A 17406-nucleotide genomic window follows, 5' to 3' on the forward strand; every position below is an offset into this window, starting at 1 on the left:
GGTTGTTTGTGAATAAGCTGTTTTGAGCATTTCCAAGTTTTGCAAGAGGAATGTGTCAGATCTTGCCAGTCATGACCTTTGACCTTTTTACAACCGTCCCAGTTCAAACGTCCATGGATTCCTGACCACTAAAGACTCGTGGCTCCGGCCGGGCCGTCTCCTAGTGAGGTCACCACCCCTGACCTACTGAATCACACAGTGTAATAAGAGATGACCTGTTGTGTTGTCACTGCCCCCCTTGGGCTTGGCCCTCATGTCCTTTGCCTCTCATAAATACATGGCAGGCCAAACTTAACTTAAGCCTTTTGATCTGACCCATTTCTGTCAGTGTAGAAGTCAGGAGAGCAGTTTTGTTTTCATTATTTCTGCTCATTTTACCATCTCTCTTAAAGCTGATTCTGTAGTTGGAAATCATGTCAGATCTCCTGTGGTTCATGTGGATTTTGCTCTTGCTTTTATTGAATGCAGCCAACATTTGTGTAAAAGTCATGTAAATGCCTTGAACATTGGTTTATTTTTATTTTTTATTTTTTTTACGAAAGGTCAACAATTTAAGCAAAACCTAACAGAAACTTAGATTTGTGCATGTTAACACTATGATTGCTGTTAAGTCAGGTAATTCAATATCTATATATTTTTTGACATTAAAACTAGATGGTATTTTTAATATCTCTACTATTGTCGCTTTGTATTATGAGATGATTTTTGCATGTAAACACAATTAATGACATTTAGTCAGTTTATTCGATTACTTTCTAAGTTTTGAAATTAAAGATTTAAACAATGATTTAAAAATCTCTTGTAACCCCTATTGTTGGTTGTTATGAATAGCTTTTTAGATAGTGATTTTGTTGTGTTAATGCACTTTTAAATTAGTTAGTAGTAAATCTAAGGCTACATTTACACTAGTGCATTTTCATTTTAAACCGCATAACTTTTGCTATGGTAATGCCTGTCATTTAGACTACCCCAGTGTTTTCGAGCCTCGAAAATTGAGACTTTAGAAAATGCTGATTTGCAGATGATTTGGTTTGGAAACACCTCCTTGGCCAAAAGTGTTATTAAATTAACCACTCATCATCAATCATAATTATATCAGGGTGTGAAGGCAGGCAATAATAAAACAGTCAGCCCATTTCAGAAAGAGGTCACCTCCCAGAAATGCCCCCAAGAAAGCAATTTATTCCCATTTGTCAAAGTACAGTGGGTGTTTACTTCAGTGGGGGTCCAGGATGGGTCTCAGGGGGAGATGCTTTTGGCGGCTCCCAGGCTGAAGGGGGCTTCCACTTGGTATGCTCACCACAGCAGTCAGCCAAAAGTGCTGCTAGCCAGGCTACTGTCAAAAATTAAGCACTCCACTACTCCAAAGATAACAGGCCACTGCACCTCCTCCACCAGTCTCCCTGGGTTAATTAAACTGCCTCATGCTGTGATCTGAAACAAGGAGCTATGATTGGCTCACTTTGGATACATTTAGTTTTGGCCTGTGCAACCACTGCCATAAACCAACAAACAGATAGGTTTTCAAACCTCATAACACTAAACTTTTTACAAACCCCATATTTTAGCCTCTTGATGAGGCACAATGTTGAATATTTTTATTGTTGTGCTTCTAGATATTTCAATTGTTTAATTAGTAATTACTGTGCTAAAATGTATTACAACAGCATAACTTGAATTGACAAACATTAACAGGTCAAACTACCTATTCCATGTAAATCTAGGTTTTTGATTGGAGTAGCCTCGTGGGTAGCTCACCGACACATAACGCCATCGCGCTTCTAGTTCAAGTCCCGGCTCACAGACACGATCCTATTCCCCATCTCTCCCACTTTGCTTCTTGTCTAAAAACTGTCCTAAGGCAAAAATGACAAAAATAAATAAATAAATACAATTCGAAGTTTAACCTTGCAAAAATTTAATTGGTCCACAATTCTGCATCACTTAATTGTATAAAGTGCAACAGTTGGATTCTGGAAGTTAAAATCTTATTAGTTTCATATTTAGAACTCATCGGATGAGCATTGAGGAATTTATTTTTAATGCTGACTTTTAAACCATTAAAGACAGACCCACTGTGAGCTATTGATGTGGATATTGATGGTAGATGCTAATGTTGAAGCCATCAGCCCGCATTATTGAAAATATTTTTTTGTTTTACTCTGGATTTCCTGTTGAAAAATCGACATAACCCACAATTCAGGAGAAACGTTCACCAATCAGAGAATCTCAACAAATAAATTGTGCCAAAAAAATGTGAAGGGCATAGTTGAACTCTCAAAACACATATATTTGTATGTATATTTTTCAATAAATATATTTGAAACATTTTTATGATTAAATTTTTAATATGTCGTTTGCAATGCTTCATGGGATTGTAGTCCTTTCCTTCTTGAAAGCTGATATAGTATACAGTCTTTTTCCTTTTGTCTTTTTGTCCAATTTTCAAAAACGTTTTTGGTTCAAATCAAAGTCTCTGTTGTTTAAGCTACATCTCACGATAGGAAAAAATGAATAGGAAAAATACTTCTTTAACTAAAGTTGCTAAAAAAAAGCACTGTTGCACTAAATTAAACATCAAATCTGTTCTGTTTGACTGTTATTGTGTAACTTCGCACAAAAGTTTCACATCCAGTACAGACAAGAAAATCATTAGTTGCTGTAAACTTGCTGCATTGTGCTCACAGTATTTTATGCGTGGGATTTTGAAAAACGGGCTTAACTCTACAAACATCAATCAGACTTTCTAAGCTTACTGACAGGATGTTTATGGTGCTTTATAAAAAGCAAGCAGAATAGGAGTAACATTGATAACTGCCAAAACGTTTTACAATTTTCTTCGTTCGAACAATAAAACGTGACAGAAATGTCCAACAGACTTAGAAACCCCAATACCTGGTATTTACTTTGAGTTTGCATTAAAAACTTGTCAACTTGTTAATCACAAAGGGCAAATCATTCATCACTTTGCATTCAGAACCTCAGGGTTCCCAGAATTCACTGGGGCCCTATGAGGGCTATTCAGGAGCGTTCACACCTGTCAGAGCCAATAGAGTAGCTTTTGCTCAGTTTCCTACACTCAGTATAGAGATACAGATGCAGATGGGCATCTGCAACATGACAAAATACAGTACGCAGACCTCCAGGGAGGAAAATCAAGGGTGCTGGTGCTTCGTAGGAGAATGAAAGGCAGCATTGTGAAGACACTGTGATACAAATGTCTCCGTTATAAAGGTCTGTTGTATTTGAACAAAGTCCAGGCCTGCTTTAGATTTAACTCTTAAGTACAGCACCCCCATCCCGCTCGGTTTCCAATCCATGCGTTTAAACAGTGCACTAGCAGAACTGATATGCCTCACTAGAACAAGAGACTTAATGGGCTTTTTGAACTCTAGAGGAACTCATCGTTAAACATCATCAGAAAAAAAAGTTCTTTGTGATGTATATTGAATAAAACTTTAGCTCAATTCAGCTCATGAAAAGCACATGAAGGGGGATGAATGTAAGTTCAGATCAGGCTCATATTTGAACAAGAGATAAATTAGGCTATTTTTTTAAACAAATGTTGCTCTTCTCAGTGTGGAGTCTGGTCATTAGGAAGCCAGCATGAGTTCGGGAGCGATGATCCGAGGGGGCTGCCCTCTCTCAGGCCCAGGGCTCTGCAGGAATGTGGAGGATGTTGAGGGAGGGCTGACTCACCCCTCCACTCCAGGCCAAGAGATCCCATGAAGTGACATGAAAGGTGCTGGAACAGAAGATGTTGAGGACTATTAACTGTGTGCATTTATCAGATACTTGGGGTCAAATAGTCGTGGGGCAAAAAACAAATGGAAGATGAATGATGTTTCAATAGGATTTCAACTCATAAACTGTAAAACAAAACCATCTCTCCTGATGCAGCAGGCAAGGGAAGGCTGGAAGATTTAGGAAAATGGCCTGCAATGAGTTATAGACCTAATACTATTTTATGGTCTTTTTAAGCTTTTAATGGGATTGCTATAAGTAGGGAAGAGAAAGGAAATAGTGGGATGGGTTAGGCAAGTCTGGAGGCAAATAGGGGATACAGCTGAGAAACTTCCTTGACAGGGGTGTCCAATCCTGCTCCTGTAGGGCCAATGTCCTGCAAATTATAGTTCCAACCAGCTCCAACACACTTTGCTAGAAGTTTCACGTGAGACTGAAGATCTTGATAAGCTGCTTCAGGTGTGTTTAATTGTGGACATTGGAGCTAAACTCTGCAGGTCAGTGGCCCTACAGGAACAGGTTTGGACACCCCGGTGCTACTAAAATGGGAATGGGAATGGGAATCTCCTTGGTTGGAGCAGGGAGCGACCCTGTAGGCCATGGCTGCATCAGAAATCGCATAGTCTCTTAAATGGTACTTTTTTGCTGAAGTAATTTGCGACTGCAAAATGATTAAGTTCTATGTAATATGAATGAGTATAGTATGAAAGTAATCTGAACGTACTACATTCACCATGTCATTATCACATGACCTACCAGTGCCAGTTGCATTGCAACACTTTCATTCATAAATCCTCTCCTGTGGCCTCCTAGGGTAGTAAAGTGTTCATTTTATGCACATTTCAGAATCATACTGAAGTAGTAGGTCATCCGGGGTACTTTTTACCTACACTTTTATGAGTACTATGATTTCGGATACACTTCTTTTGTCACAATGTTTTTCGCCTACTACATAGTCGGGAAGTATGACATTTTTTGATGCAGCCCACATCTCCAACATTTAAAAAAAACTCTTAATTTGATTGAAGTGAAGTCTGAATGGTGGTTCACACCAAGATGAATGTTTGATGCAAAAATGTAGTGCATTAAATATTTTAATTTAATGTGACACTTTAGACCAGCATGAACATGATCTTTTTGTTTTTGTGTAGAGCTGTTCTAATGTATTATTAATGTGGTATACTACTAATAAAGTTAGTGTTACGAAGAAAAACCAAACAAATTTAAATGAAAAATTGATTAGGTGCATTTCAAAGAGTATGAGATGTTATCGTCTGAGGGTTTTCTTTCAGACACAATAGAAGTACTGTTTACCAAACAAAATGGCTAACAGGTTAGTCCTGCCCTTTAATCTAAATAGTTATCTTTTGATCTCCCCTCTAATTATGTATAAACTAATCAACTACAGCCGAACACCTCTTCTAAGTAAGGGGACGACCAAAGAAACCATTAGAAAACCAAACTCCACGTACACAGACTTCCATTCAGCGGTAGCATACAGTAGCTGGATTACTGTAAACCTATTTTTACTTTTTCCAGCTATCCCATGGCTTTGCTGTAATGAAAGAGGCTGTCTGTTCATCCTGCTTTAAAGACGTTCCTCAGACATTACATTATTAAACCAACATGTGTGTGGAGAGGATGGATGACACCATCCACAGGATTCCCACCAGCCTTTGAGGTTCAATTGCCATTAAGAAAGACAGGTCAACATGGGATACTTGGGTAAAATAGACTGTATTTTCCTCTTCATTGACTCTTGTTAGTTGAGACATTGTAAGTGGAAGAAAATGTGATCTGTTTTGACTGATGTTTTGTGCCACAATAGATCAGTTCATCATTTACCTTGACATTTACTTAGTTTGGACAAAAATATCTGTTTGAAGATGATGTAACTGTTGAGAAAAATTTGTCTGTGTTGTTGGTAAACTGTTGTGTTTTTGGTAAATAGAATTGAGAAAACAGCTGCGAGAGATGTGTGAATGTAAGCAGACAATGCACCAATCCAGACTAGATCCTAGCTGCATTTGAGCTTTTGTGTCTAGCTGGGCCATTTTCAGTCACCTCTTGTGAACTCTTTGGTCTCTGTTCTGTGACTATTACAGGATTTGTCAGGGCATGAGGACTTTTTGATACGCTACTGTTGCACATGTGATAAACATGCCAGGTGAGGTGACTGAACATAACAGTCAGATTTGAGGGGCCAAGTCGTGTCTTGGCTTCAGCTCCTGGAATCTGACCTGCTTTAGATGAAAGCAGACAGGTCAGCATTTGGATGGGATATAAAAATACCCCTTACTGTATTCATTCATGGTTTTTGTGATCCATTCGCAGCTGGGACACACAGCAGTGTGTGTGTGTGTGTGTGTGTATGGACGACGGGTAGTAGAAAGAAGACACTGGAATGTAGTCGACGCCAGCTTGCTCTTTGGCCTTTCAGAGGTAACCAAGCATGTCCTCCTAAGCCTTCAGTCTCCCTGCCTCATTCCCTAACATAAAAGACCAAACCCTGGCCGAGTCGCAAAAGACAAGGGGAAAAAAACGTGGATGATTGGGGATCATCTTTTCCACTGTGCAGTGGTCCATTTATGGTTGTATCTGGAGACATCAGAAGCTCCATAACATTGTCCTACAGTCTTTAAAGTAAAGGTTTCCAAGAGTGGCTTTTGTAGCAACGTAATAGAAAAATAATTTTTGTTTCCCAAAGGAACCTTTCAGGGAACTGTTCTGAAAAGAACCATTTTTGCATACTGTGAAGTATATTTCTTTATAAAGAAAATTTTTCCACTATAAAGAACCATATGTTGTACGTTGGTTCCATGAAGGTTCTTCATGTCACTGCAAGCTTGTATGACTTTCTTCTGTGGAACACAGAACAAGGTATTTTGAGAAGTTTAAGCTGCTCTTTTCCATACAAACAAACAAAACAAATAGTGACCAAGGGATGCTTCAAAAAGAATGATAAAGCACCATCCAATATAATACATGATATTTTATTAATTTTTTTTGCAGTACGTAGTTTATGTATTTAAGGATGTTTTGTTGAAAACTAAAGCTTTTGTGTTCAGTCTTAATTAAATCATAATCTGTTTGGACCTGGGGCTCGTTCTTCGTACGTCGCTAACTCAGTTAGCTGGATTTGATTGTTGACGATTTGGCATGATCTTGGATTGTTTGGTTCTTCGAAGCTCATCCCGGACTTGCTGTCATAGCAACAGGTGCGCAATCTTAAACCTGCTCGCGAGCAGGCTTATTTCATGTAAACAGGATTAGACCGCGGCTCATAAACGGAGATGATACGGGAAGTCCAGCGCGATAGTGCACTTTCTGAGATATATATATTTTTATATATATATATATATATATATATATATGTTTTTTTTCTCGTGACTCTTGAGATTGTCGTTTACATTATTAATTTGTTGGAAAGGCACATTTATTTTCGACTTGTCGGAGTTGGCTTTAACTACAGAACAAACTGTACCCTAAGATTATTTGCGAGTGGCTCTTTCGTTTATAGCCTACTATTGGAGATGCGGAGAACTTGATGGAAAGTGCTGTCTGTCGTGCCATTCGGAGTTTGCCTGGTGCTTTTAGGTTTAAAAAACAGTTTTCGTTTTTTTGGTGACATTTCCAAGCCACTTTAGACCCAAAGTTGTAAAGCAGTTTTTTAAGCAGTTTTTTATTTTTTTATTTATTAGACGACTATAGTATTTATTAGACTATTTAAATATTTTTTTTAATGAAGATCATGCAATCATGGCCATGCTGATTACAGTATATGTCACTCAGGCTTATGCTAGACCATAGACTGCCATCAAGGCCTCAATGAAGGGGATTATGTGAACAGAAAGGGGGTTCAAAATGTAAATGTGCAGCCCAATTACTATTGTGATTCTTAATATTCCAGAATAATAATATTATATCAAATAAAAAAAGGCAGTTGACAAATCTTCCATATCACAAATGTGAAAGCAAATGGCCAAGATCTGTGCATGACTTAAGAATTTGCAGAGATTCACATTTATGCACATTATTTGAAAAGTGGTAAGCAAAGTTCCACAATTAAATATCGAACTATATTACACTTATGCTGATCCTAACAGAACTGCATTATTTCATAGGTGATTATGACATGTTCCTGCCTGCAGACAGGGGTTTTATGACCCCATTCCCTGACCCAAACCAGTTGCAGCTCCAGGACAAGGGCACACAATGAGATTAACTTTGGCTATCTAAAGGGAAGATTTCAGTGTCTGAAAAGTCTGAGGGTTGCACACCTGACAGGGCCTGTGACATATTACACAACATTGCCAAAAAAACACTTTTCATTAAATGTTTAATAAAAGACAAATATGCTTAGTTCCTTGAGTTTTATTTCAATTGTTCTTTGTAAAGAAAAGCCAGTGGTCAAGTGCCTGCAACAAGAGATATTAGACACATGCCTCATGCAACAAATAAAAAGGATAAGTTGGCTATACACTGCCCACCTGTAGGCCTATGTCTCCTCTATCTGTGCAGACTATTCTGTAGGCCTTTCTGTAGATGTGGAATCCTGCAACTTATACTGCAGCCATAAAGCATACAAGTATAAATTAAGTAAAGTTATTATGCACTTGCAGGTAGGCTAGTTCCTCCATATGACAGTTATCTGAGAGGGTTTATTCACTGTCCAGTGCAATGGAAACAAATAGACATTACAAAGTCTTATACTTTCTTTCCTTTGGAAAGTTAGAAAATGTCCACTTAAGTTAACAAGTGTTGGTGTATTATGTAAAAGTGCACAAAAGAGGAAAACACAATGTCATTACAATGAACTACACTTGGGAAAAATGTGATCAATAACTCTTTTTGAACTCTTCTTCAATAAATAGTTTTACATTAACATAAGTTTATCAGTTTTCACTTTCACAAGTCAAAGCAATTCATCATTACTCAAGATTTAACAGTTGAAATGACTATACAGCCTTAATTTAATGCAGCAAAATATTTTACAGTGTAGGCTACTAAGATCTTTTCTATTTTGTCAGCCTTTTTCTTGGTTGCTATTATAAACAGACAACCATTTATTTAACAGTGCCTTTTATAGAAGAGAAGAGACTATAATATAACAAAAAAATACCATGTAGAATATTTTGTACTTCACTTTTATTTGTTCCCATGTTCTAGTGTGGTGACTCTGACATTACAATGAACAAAATAATTATGCAATTATTAAAATACAAAAATATAGGCTAATAAGTGATAAAAAACATATAACATGGCCACTCCTAACGGATTTAAATTGTCTGCTACTTTTTGCCAGCCCTCTCTCCTGGCTTTTGCAGACTTTGAGGTGTTCCCTGGCGTTTTGATTAAACATTAAAATTCCGAATAAACTTCGACTATCTTGCTCTGCTGAGGAGAAAAACTGTGCGCGCTCTTTGGCCACGCTGAGCAGTAGTGATGGGAAGTTCGGATCATTTTACCGACTCGGACTTTTGAGTCTCGTTCAGCAAAATGAACGAATCTTTTTTCGAGTCATTTCGTTCATTTCAGCAAAATGTAATGAAAATGTTATGTGTTACTTCCCCAACACATCTAGTACTTACGCAAACGTTGATCCCACTAAAAACAATACAAAACTAAAATGCTATAAGATACAGAAAAAAAATTCCTTCTTTACCTGGGTCTTCAGTCTGTGATTAGCTCACCTCACCTCTTATCTGACAAGAGTCCTCGGGTTTAAGTCATTCTTTAATCACTTGACAGCCCCATACGCAAAACTAACGCAGTCTTGAGCCGGAAAGAGAATTGATTAGTTCATCTCATGAGTCTTTCGGGTCTCGGGTCGAGTTTGACTCGTTCCTTAATCACGTGACAGCCACATACGCAAAACTAACGCAGTCTTGAGTCGGAAAGAGAATTGATTAGTTCATCTCATGAGTCTTTCGGGTCTCAGGTCGAGTTTGACTCGTTCCTTAATCACGTGACAGACCCATACGCTATTTCTGACATTTCTGTCACTGTGTTTTTGTTACTGTTTGTTGAGGATCTGTGTTTTGTTATTATTTTATAAATAAATAAAACCCTGTTATAAATAAAATATTGATTAATTTGTCTTTTTGACTGTCTATCGGTAAATAAACACTAGGCTATATAATAATATAATAATTCAAGCTTACAATAAAAAGTATTTATACTAGTTTGTTCATTTTTACTCCAATTTTGAGTTTGCTAGTATAATAATTGCTTTTCCTAGGCAGACTTGACATATTGGTGTAATATATGTATAAGAAGATTGCTCAAAAAAGGACATAATGACATATACATTAAAAGCAAATAAAATTTTAATTTGAATTATTAATGTTAGTTTAAAACATTAAGGTTATGATAACTTCAGCTTTAACAGTTTTAACCCAGCTCAGAGTGAGGAGGATACTTCAGATCCTGGTGCTACTGCCAGTGCAGGGGCCATGTTTTGGGAAGACTTTGACGAGAGGGTAGCAAGCTTGAGGCCTTCTGCTACCTCTTCTAAGACATCAGATGCTATAAAGGTGCAGGCCTACCTTGCAGAGCCACTCTTACCCCGCACATCAGACCCTCTGGCCTGGTGGAGGAGATGTTCACCAGTATACAAAAGCCTTTCTGAAGTCACAAAGACAAGACTTTGCATTGTGGCCACATCTGTGCCATCTGAAAGAATTTTTTCTAAAACTGGGCAGATTATCTCAGATAGAAGAAACAGACTCAGCCCATCCAAGGTCAGGGAGCTTGTTTTTTTTAATGCATACATGCCTTAAAGCAAGTCCTAAAAATATAGCCACAGTGTGTTATTTATTTTAAAGCTTATTTATTTTTATTTATTTAGAAAAAGACTAGCTTGTTGTGCAATATTTTTGTTGTTGTTGTGATTTTAAAGGTAATTTGTTATTGTTATAAGGCTCCGTAGCTTTAGTATCTCTTCATTTTCATTTATTTTTATTTAAATGGTTTAAAATTATTTGGGGAATAGTTATACTCTTTGATATAAAGTTTTTATTTTGGCACAAAAGTGTTATTTATTTTAAAATGTATTCATTTTAAATTATTATATATAAAAAAGCAAAGCTTGTTGTGCAATATTTAGTTTTTCTTTTTTTTCTTTTTTTATATTGTACTTTTAAAGTTCATTTGTTAAGGTTATTAGACCCTGTGGCTTTATTATCTTTTAGTTTTATCTTTATTATACTTTTTTATTATTTTGATTTATTTTGGAATAGTTGTCCTCTTTGTTACAAAGCTTTAATGGCACAAAAATAAACAATAAACAACAATTCAAAAGTATGTACACAGTGTTTTTTAATGTTTATAAAGTGTCATATGTTACAAAAGTATGGTTTATACAGACAATCTGATTTAATAATTACTCTAGCCAATGTTGTCACATCACGGGACAAAAGAACGAACAACCCGAAGAACCGAAAGATTAACTAATCAATTCTCTCTCCGACTCAATACTGCATTCTTTTACTGTCTATGGTTTTAGCGTACGGGGCTGTCACGTGATTAAGGAATGACTCGACCCGACCCGAAGACTCATGAGATGAACTAATCAATTCTCTTTCCGGCTCATATTGCATTGGTTTTAGCGTATGTGGCTGTCACGTGATTAAGGAACGAGTCAAAAACCCGATAGACCCGAACTATGAACTAATCAATTCTCTTTCCGACTCAGACTGCATTGGGTTAGCGTATGGGGCTGTCACGTGATTAAGGAACGAGTCAAAAACCCGATAGACCCGAACTATGAACTAATCAATTCTCTTTCCGGCTCAAGTCTCCATTGACTGACAGGTGAATCCATAGACATGTATGGTGAATCACTACTACTAGAACAGAACCTATAGAATAATGCGCATGCGCGACTGAACGAATCACTCCCCGAGACGACTCGTTCTTCCCGAGTCACATTAAAGATTCGTTCAAAATGAACGAATCGTTCAAGAACGACACATCACTACTGAGCAGCCAATAGCAGCGTTGCTGATCAATGTTTCTACTATCGATACATATCCCCTTTTAAACCAGCGCGTGAACGCGCAGTTATCTCAGATAACTCAATCCAGCGATACTAATCATAAACAACAGGTGTGTTCGAAGAACTCAATTAGCCGGATTATGATTAGCACGATGAAATCATCTTGGATGTGTCATTTGATCTCGGATGTAATAAGCAACGTACGAAGAACGAGCCCCTGGAAGTCTTGATGCTGATAGCCTTCTGATGTGATTTGTGGTCTTAAACTCTAAAAAATCCAAGTGATTCTTGCTAATGTGTTCATCATTAACTTTGTCATAATTTTTGCAATGCGTGAGTTAGTAAAAACCTAAAACAGACCTCTTTTCATACAATGTATTGTTCCTAGTAAGGATTAAAGAAATTGATGCCAATTCAAGATCTGCAGAACAGATTTCATTTCGGAAAATAACCTCTGATGGCTTCCGTGAATTTGTTTTGACATTTTGTCCTCCAGTGATAAAGCAGAATTTATTGGAATTATGATTTAAACAGTCCACGACTTATTTAAATTTGTTATCCCTTTCAGAGGCCGAAAGGAGCTTCCCTGTCGAAAAGATCAGTTTAGACCAGAATGTACCTTTTTTTAATTATTATTATTAATTCTCATTATGATTTGATTAAAGATTGTGATATTACACACAAAGTTTGGTAATTTTCTTACAGATAATTGCATTTATGTGACCTGAAATCACAATTACAATTTTAATTGACATATTTTGCAATGCCATTTTTCAATATTTGGGCTGTAAAACTCAAAATTGTGCCAGAGAGGGCCTCCAAAGTAGATTTTTTTCATATGTTTCTGTGTTCTGTTTCTTTTCAAAACAGCTTGGGCAGCTGGACAAAGCTGTGTCTGCCGCTCATACGTATTTCCAAGCCAACCCTGAGCATGTGGAGATGGGAGAGCACTTGGAGCAGTACAAAGCCCAGAAGGGTGTAAAAGAGGAACACTTTATTGACCGGGAATCCCGTCCACACCAGGTGAGGGACTGCTGACCCCAATTACGGCACTGTTTGAAGCTTCTTGAACCTCCAAGAGCACCTTACAAAGCCTGAAACACGTTCAGCATCATGAAGTGCATCTTTCTATTTACAGAAAGCCTTCTTTGCTGGGGTGAAGCTCTACAACAAAAGCAAGTACGAAGAGTCTGTGACGTTTTTTGAAGAGGCTCTGACTGAGTATTACCGCGCCGATCTGGAGTGTCGGGCCCTCTGTGAAGGACCGCAGCACTTTGATGAGCAGAATCATGTTTCGTACAAATACAACCTCTACGAGCTAATCTCAGGTACAGATGCTTTTTTACTCAGAGCTTTTCTGCTTCCTCTTAATGTGGTAAAGCTATCATCTGTGGTCCTGAGAAGGTTCTGGGAATTTTCCATTCTCAAGTGGTTCTTTGGGACTTTCTGTTGTGGATATCATGTTTCAGAGCTATTTGTGTTTCCAGAAATGGAGATCTTCCCGTTCTTTGACCTCTATGCAAGTCCTTTCTTTGTAGGCAAGAGTAATGTTAAAGTTAAAGTATAATTCGTTATTGTTGTGTCTGACAATAATGAACAGCTTCAAAGAGTGTGACATACAGCTGCCCTGTACAGTGTTTTGCAAATAAATCTTTCAACTTGAAAAGCTTCTTTGGATCAAAGCTTTTGGATTCACTTTTATGGTTCATTATGTATCGATACAGAAGCTGTTCATTTTAAATTAATCCTGTGAAGTTACATGGCTTATGTCTGTTAAGCATGCATAATATGAGCCATGTTTTGTCTGGATTGCATTCTTGCTCAAAACCAGACTACTGTTTGAAATTCAGCAGGTCACACACAGTCCAACTGACCTCAATTTTAAAAACATAGCCATTTAAAGGCAGGGCAGGATTTCTGAGGGATCATGTGACACTAAACACTGGAGTAATGATGCTGCAAAAAAATCAGCTTCGCATCACAGGAATAAATTACGTTATAAAATATATTAAAAAAGAAAAAGCTATTTTAAATTGCTAAGAAATTCCACAATATTTCTGTTTTTACTGTATTTTTGATCAAATAAATATAGCATTGGTGTGCAAAAAAATAAATAAATAAAAAAATCCTTGACACCAGCTGTGGAGTATTTCATTTATTACATATTTTCATTCATCATATTCATAGATATTGACAAAGATCTCTCAATGCTGACTAATAGTTTTTAGCCGCTTTCAGTTTAGGCTGTCACATTTCAGTAAAATTGCTGTAATAGTTGCATGATGGGCACTAATTACAGCTAATATAACTAACTGACATCTTTTAACTACGTGAAAGTCCATGAAAGTCAAACGGGGAGTCAAAACTCTCTAACACTTATGTCATAACATCCGCCTAACATCTGGCTTAAAGGGGGGGGGTGAAATGCTCATTTTCACTCAATCTCCTGTTAATCTTGATTACCTATAGAGTACTGCATCCTTCATATCTCCAAAAAGTCTTTAGTTTTATTATATTTATAAGAGAAAAATAGTCTGTGCCGATTTTTTTCGGAAAAACACGAGCGTCTGGAGGCGTGACGTGTGGGCGGAGCTAAAGAATCACGAGCGCGAGTAGACTTTTGCGTTGAGAGCGTTTGGAAGTTGTGACATTACCGTGAGAAAAAAAAAACATCATCCAAAACAAACCATGGCTAACAGTCAGATTCAGCCGTTTATTTATGATCCAGAATCAGATCACGAGGCTGAAACTGAACGAGAGCAGCAGCAGCAATGACTACAGCAGGACGTCTCTATGTGGTATGTATTGAACAGAGGTGGGTAGAGTACCCAAAAACTGTACTCAAGTAAAAGTAAAAGTACTTCTAGAAATATTTACTCAAGTAAAAGTAAAAGTACTAGTCTTGAATAGTTACTTGAGTAAGAGTAAAAGAGTATCGGATAAAAAATCTACTCAAGTAGTTAGTTACTAGTTACTTTGGGTCATATATACTGAGCCTATTTTTATTTAGATATATAGATAAAATGTATGTAATGTATGTGTGTGTGTATAAATGTATATATTTCATCATCCTTTACTCCAATTTATGTAATTTATTATAAAAGCTTGTCTGTTTACTTAAGTAACAGATATAGGTGTCATGCCATAACATATTTTTAATACGACTGACTTTATATTAAATGTGAATTTAACATTGAAAGTTAATGTGATTTAAATATTGCTACTAATCTTTCATTGTTCAGAAAGAGAGCAAATAACATTTACATTATTAAAGATAATTTTCACTGACAGTCTAGATTTCAATCACTCTCAGAAACTCCCATTAAAATCACTGAAACTGTTAACACTGTGAAATCAATATCTTAATTAAAGATTCGTACACACATCTGCACTTTGTTGTTCCTGCGAGAGAATTCGCCAGAAAGAGGTATTCAGTCAGTGAGCGAGTGAAGGAAGCACCGGCATTTTAGCGATGACTCATCTGAACACCTCTTAATAAGCTCAAAAGAATCATGTGTGATTTGTTATAATGCGCAGCGCGGTATAAACACATCTATCTCTGGCTCAGCGCCAGCAAGCGATCACAGATCTGAATTTAGCAGCTGACTTGCACCAGTGTGATTGTATTAAAATTAATAAAATCTTAATCGGCTATTTTTTGTCTTTTGGAAGCTGCATTCAACTTGACTCCCCTCTGTTATAAGCCACACACGTACAACAAACTAATGTCACAGTGGTATCGTGTACTGTAATCGAATGTAGCCCAAGTTATTACCTGTTAAACAGTAGACAGCACACGCGGTGTTCATCTAATAAGGATCTCCATCGCTAGCAAATAATAACCTTTGCAGATTTCAATTCAGTGCAGTTCCAGCCACGTTTTCAACGCTCTTTCTGTTCTTAAACGTTACAACTCCGAGTGAACCACTTCAGATGCTCAGCGCGTGCGGCAGGGAACTGAACGACTCATTCAAACTAATTCATGAACCAATTCACTCGTTTGCCAATTGGTTTGATCAAGCCTTTGAACAGTATTGACTCAAAAGAATGAATCATTCGCGAATGGGCATCGCTCATTGCCCAGAGAAAAGTAGACGGCGCGTTTGGAACAAACTGAAGCATTTATAACATTTATTGCATTAAGATAAAGTAACGAGAGGAGCGTCGCCCACAGTAACGAAGTAAAAGTACAGATTTTCCCCCAAAAATTTACTCAAGTAAGAGTATAAAGTACCCATCTTTAAATATACTCCGAAAAGTATTCGTTACCCCAAAAAATTACTCAAGTAAATGTAACGAAGTAAATGTAACTCGTTACTACCCACCTCTGGTATTGAAACTGTATATGTTTGCTTAGCGGTTTTGGAAAATGACTAAGTTCCACTTTGTCGTCTTTTTTTTTTCTTTAAAGGTGTACAAGGTTTACTTGATGTGCTTACGCGCCAATAGCTAAGTTAACAACACAGAGATATTTGAAGCAGTTTTACTCACCGCCTGCGGTTCCAACACACGATCGTGACCCTTTTTCGTTGGGATTGCATCATCCTTAAGAAATAAACAATATGCAAATCCGGCGTCAAACTGGGCCTTGTTTGTAAAACAAGCATTTCGAAATGCAGGGAACATCTCGGTTACTTATGTAACCTTGGTTCCCTGAATAGGGAACGAGATGCTGCGGTGACGTCACCACTATGGGAACACCTTCGATGTGACTAATGTCTGAAGCCCTATACCATCCCGCCAATCCTATTGGCCAAATAGCACGTGGCAACGCCCATGCATGCTTACGCATATATATACCTGGTGCCGTGCGCCATTTCACTCAGATTTCATGACTGAAGAAGAATGCTATCAAGGTACGGCATGGCCAGAACCGCAGCATCTCGTTCCCTATTCAGGGAACCAAGGTTACATACGTAACCGAGATGTTCCCTTTCATAGGTCACTTCAATGCTGCGGTGACGTCACCACTATGGGAACGCTATACCATAACGCCTGACGTACCTGAAAGCTGGGATCCAAGGAAGCATCTGCTCAAACGGAGAGAACCCGGGAGCCAGGAGCCATCCTCACATCCAGACTGTAAGACCTGATAAAAGTGTTCGGTGAGGACCAGCCTGCCGCAGCACAGATATCATCCATAGAAGATCCACTGAGAAAGGCTTGAGAAGAAGCCACTGCTCTCGTGGAATGACCTTTTACTCCTAAGGGCGAAGCGAGCCCGCGCGCCTCATAGGCTAAATATATTGCCTCCACCAGCCAATGGGACATGCGTTGTTTGTAACCGCATGGCCTTTATTCCTTTGTCCAAACAGACAACAGCTGGTCAGACTCAACCATGGGGCAGTACGATCCAAATAAGTCTTATGCTCTCACAGGGCAAGACTTAGATCTCCAGACTTCGCCACAGCAGGGGAAAAAGCCTCCAGGACCACCTGCTGAAAGCGAAAGGGATAGATGCGACCTAGGGACATAATTAGGTGGTCGCAACAACACTTCCACAGAGTCCGTGTTATAAAAGTCAGGAACAAATTCCAAGGGCTCAAACAGATGCCCTGATAAACCATGCAACACAATGGAAAATCCATGAAGGAACTCGCACGGGGCGGAAAGGCCTCAGCCGTCGCGCACCCTGTATGAACGAGAAACCAGTGGATGACGGC

The 17406-nt window shown here is 38.1% G+C and overlaps 1 protein-coding gene across 1 annotated transcript in view; it reads left to right on the forward strand.

Moving 5' to 3' along the window:
- The window catches only part of LOC132131162 (prolyl 3-hydroxylase 2-like), a 48518-nt gene that overhangs the window by 15715 nt on the left and 15397 nt on the right, over window positions 1-17406 (forward strand). Inside the window, exons 2-3 of the mRNA XM_059543150.1 lie at window positions 12614-12766; window positions 12882-13071. Coding sequence (XP_059399133.1) covers window positions 12614-12766; window positions 12882-13071 — 343 coding nt within the window. The remainder of the gene's footprint in view (window positions 1-12613; window positions 12767-12881; window positions 13072-17406) is intronic.

The sequence above is a fragment of the Carassius carassius genome, chromosome 48 (genome assembly GCF_963082965.1).
Source record: "Carassius carassius chromosome 48, fCarCar2.1, whole genome shotgun sequence".
NCBI classification, from domain to species: Eukaryota; Metazoa; Chordata; class Actinopteri; order Cypriniformes; family Cyprinidae; genus Carassius; species Carassius carassius.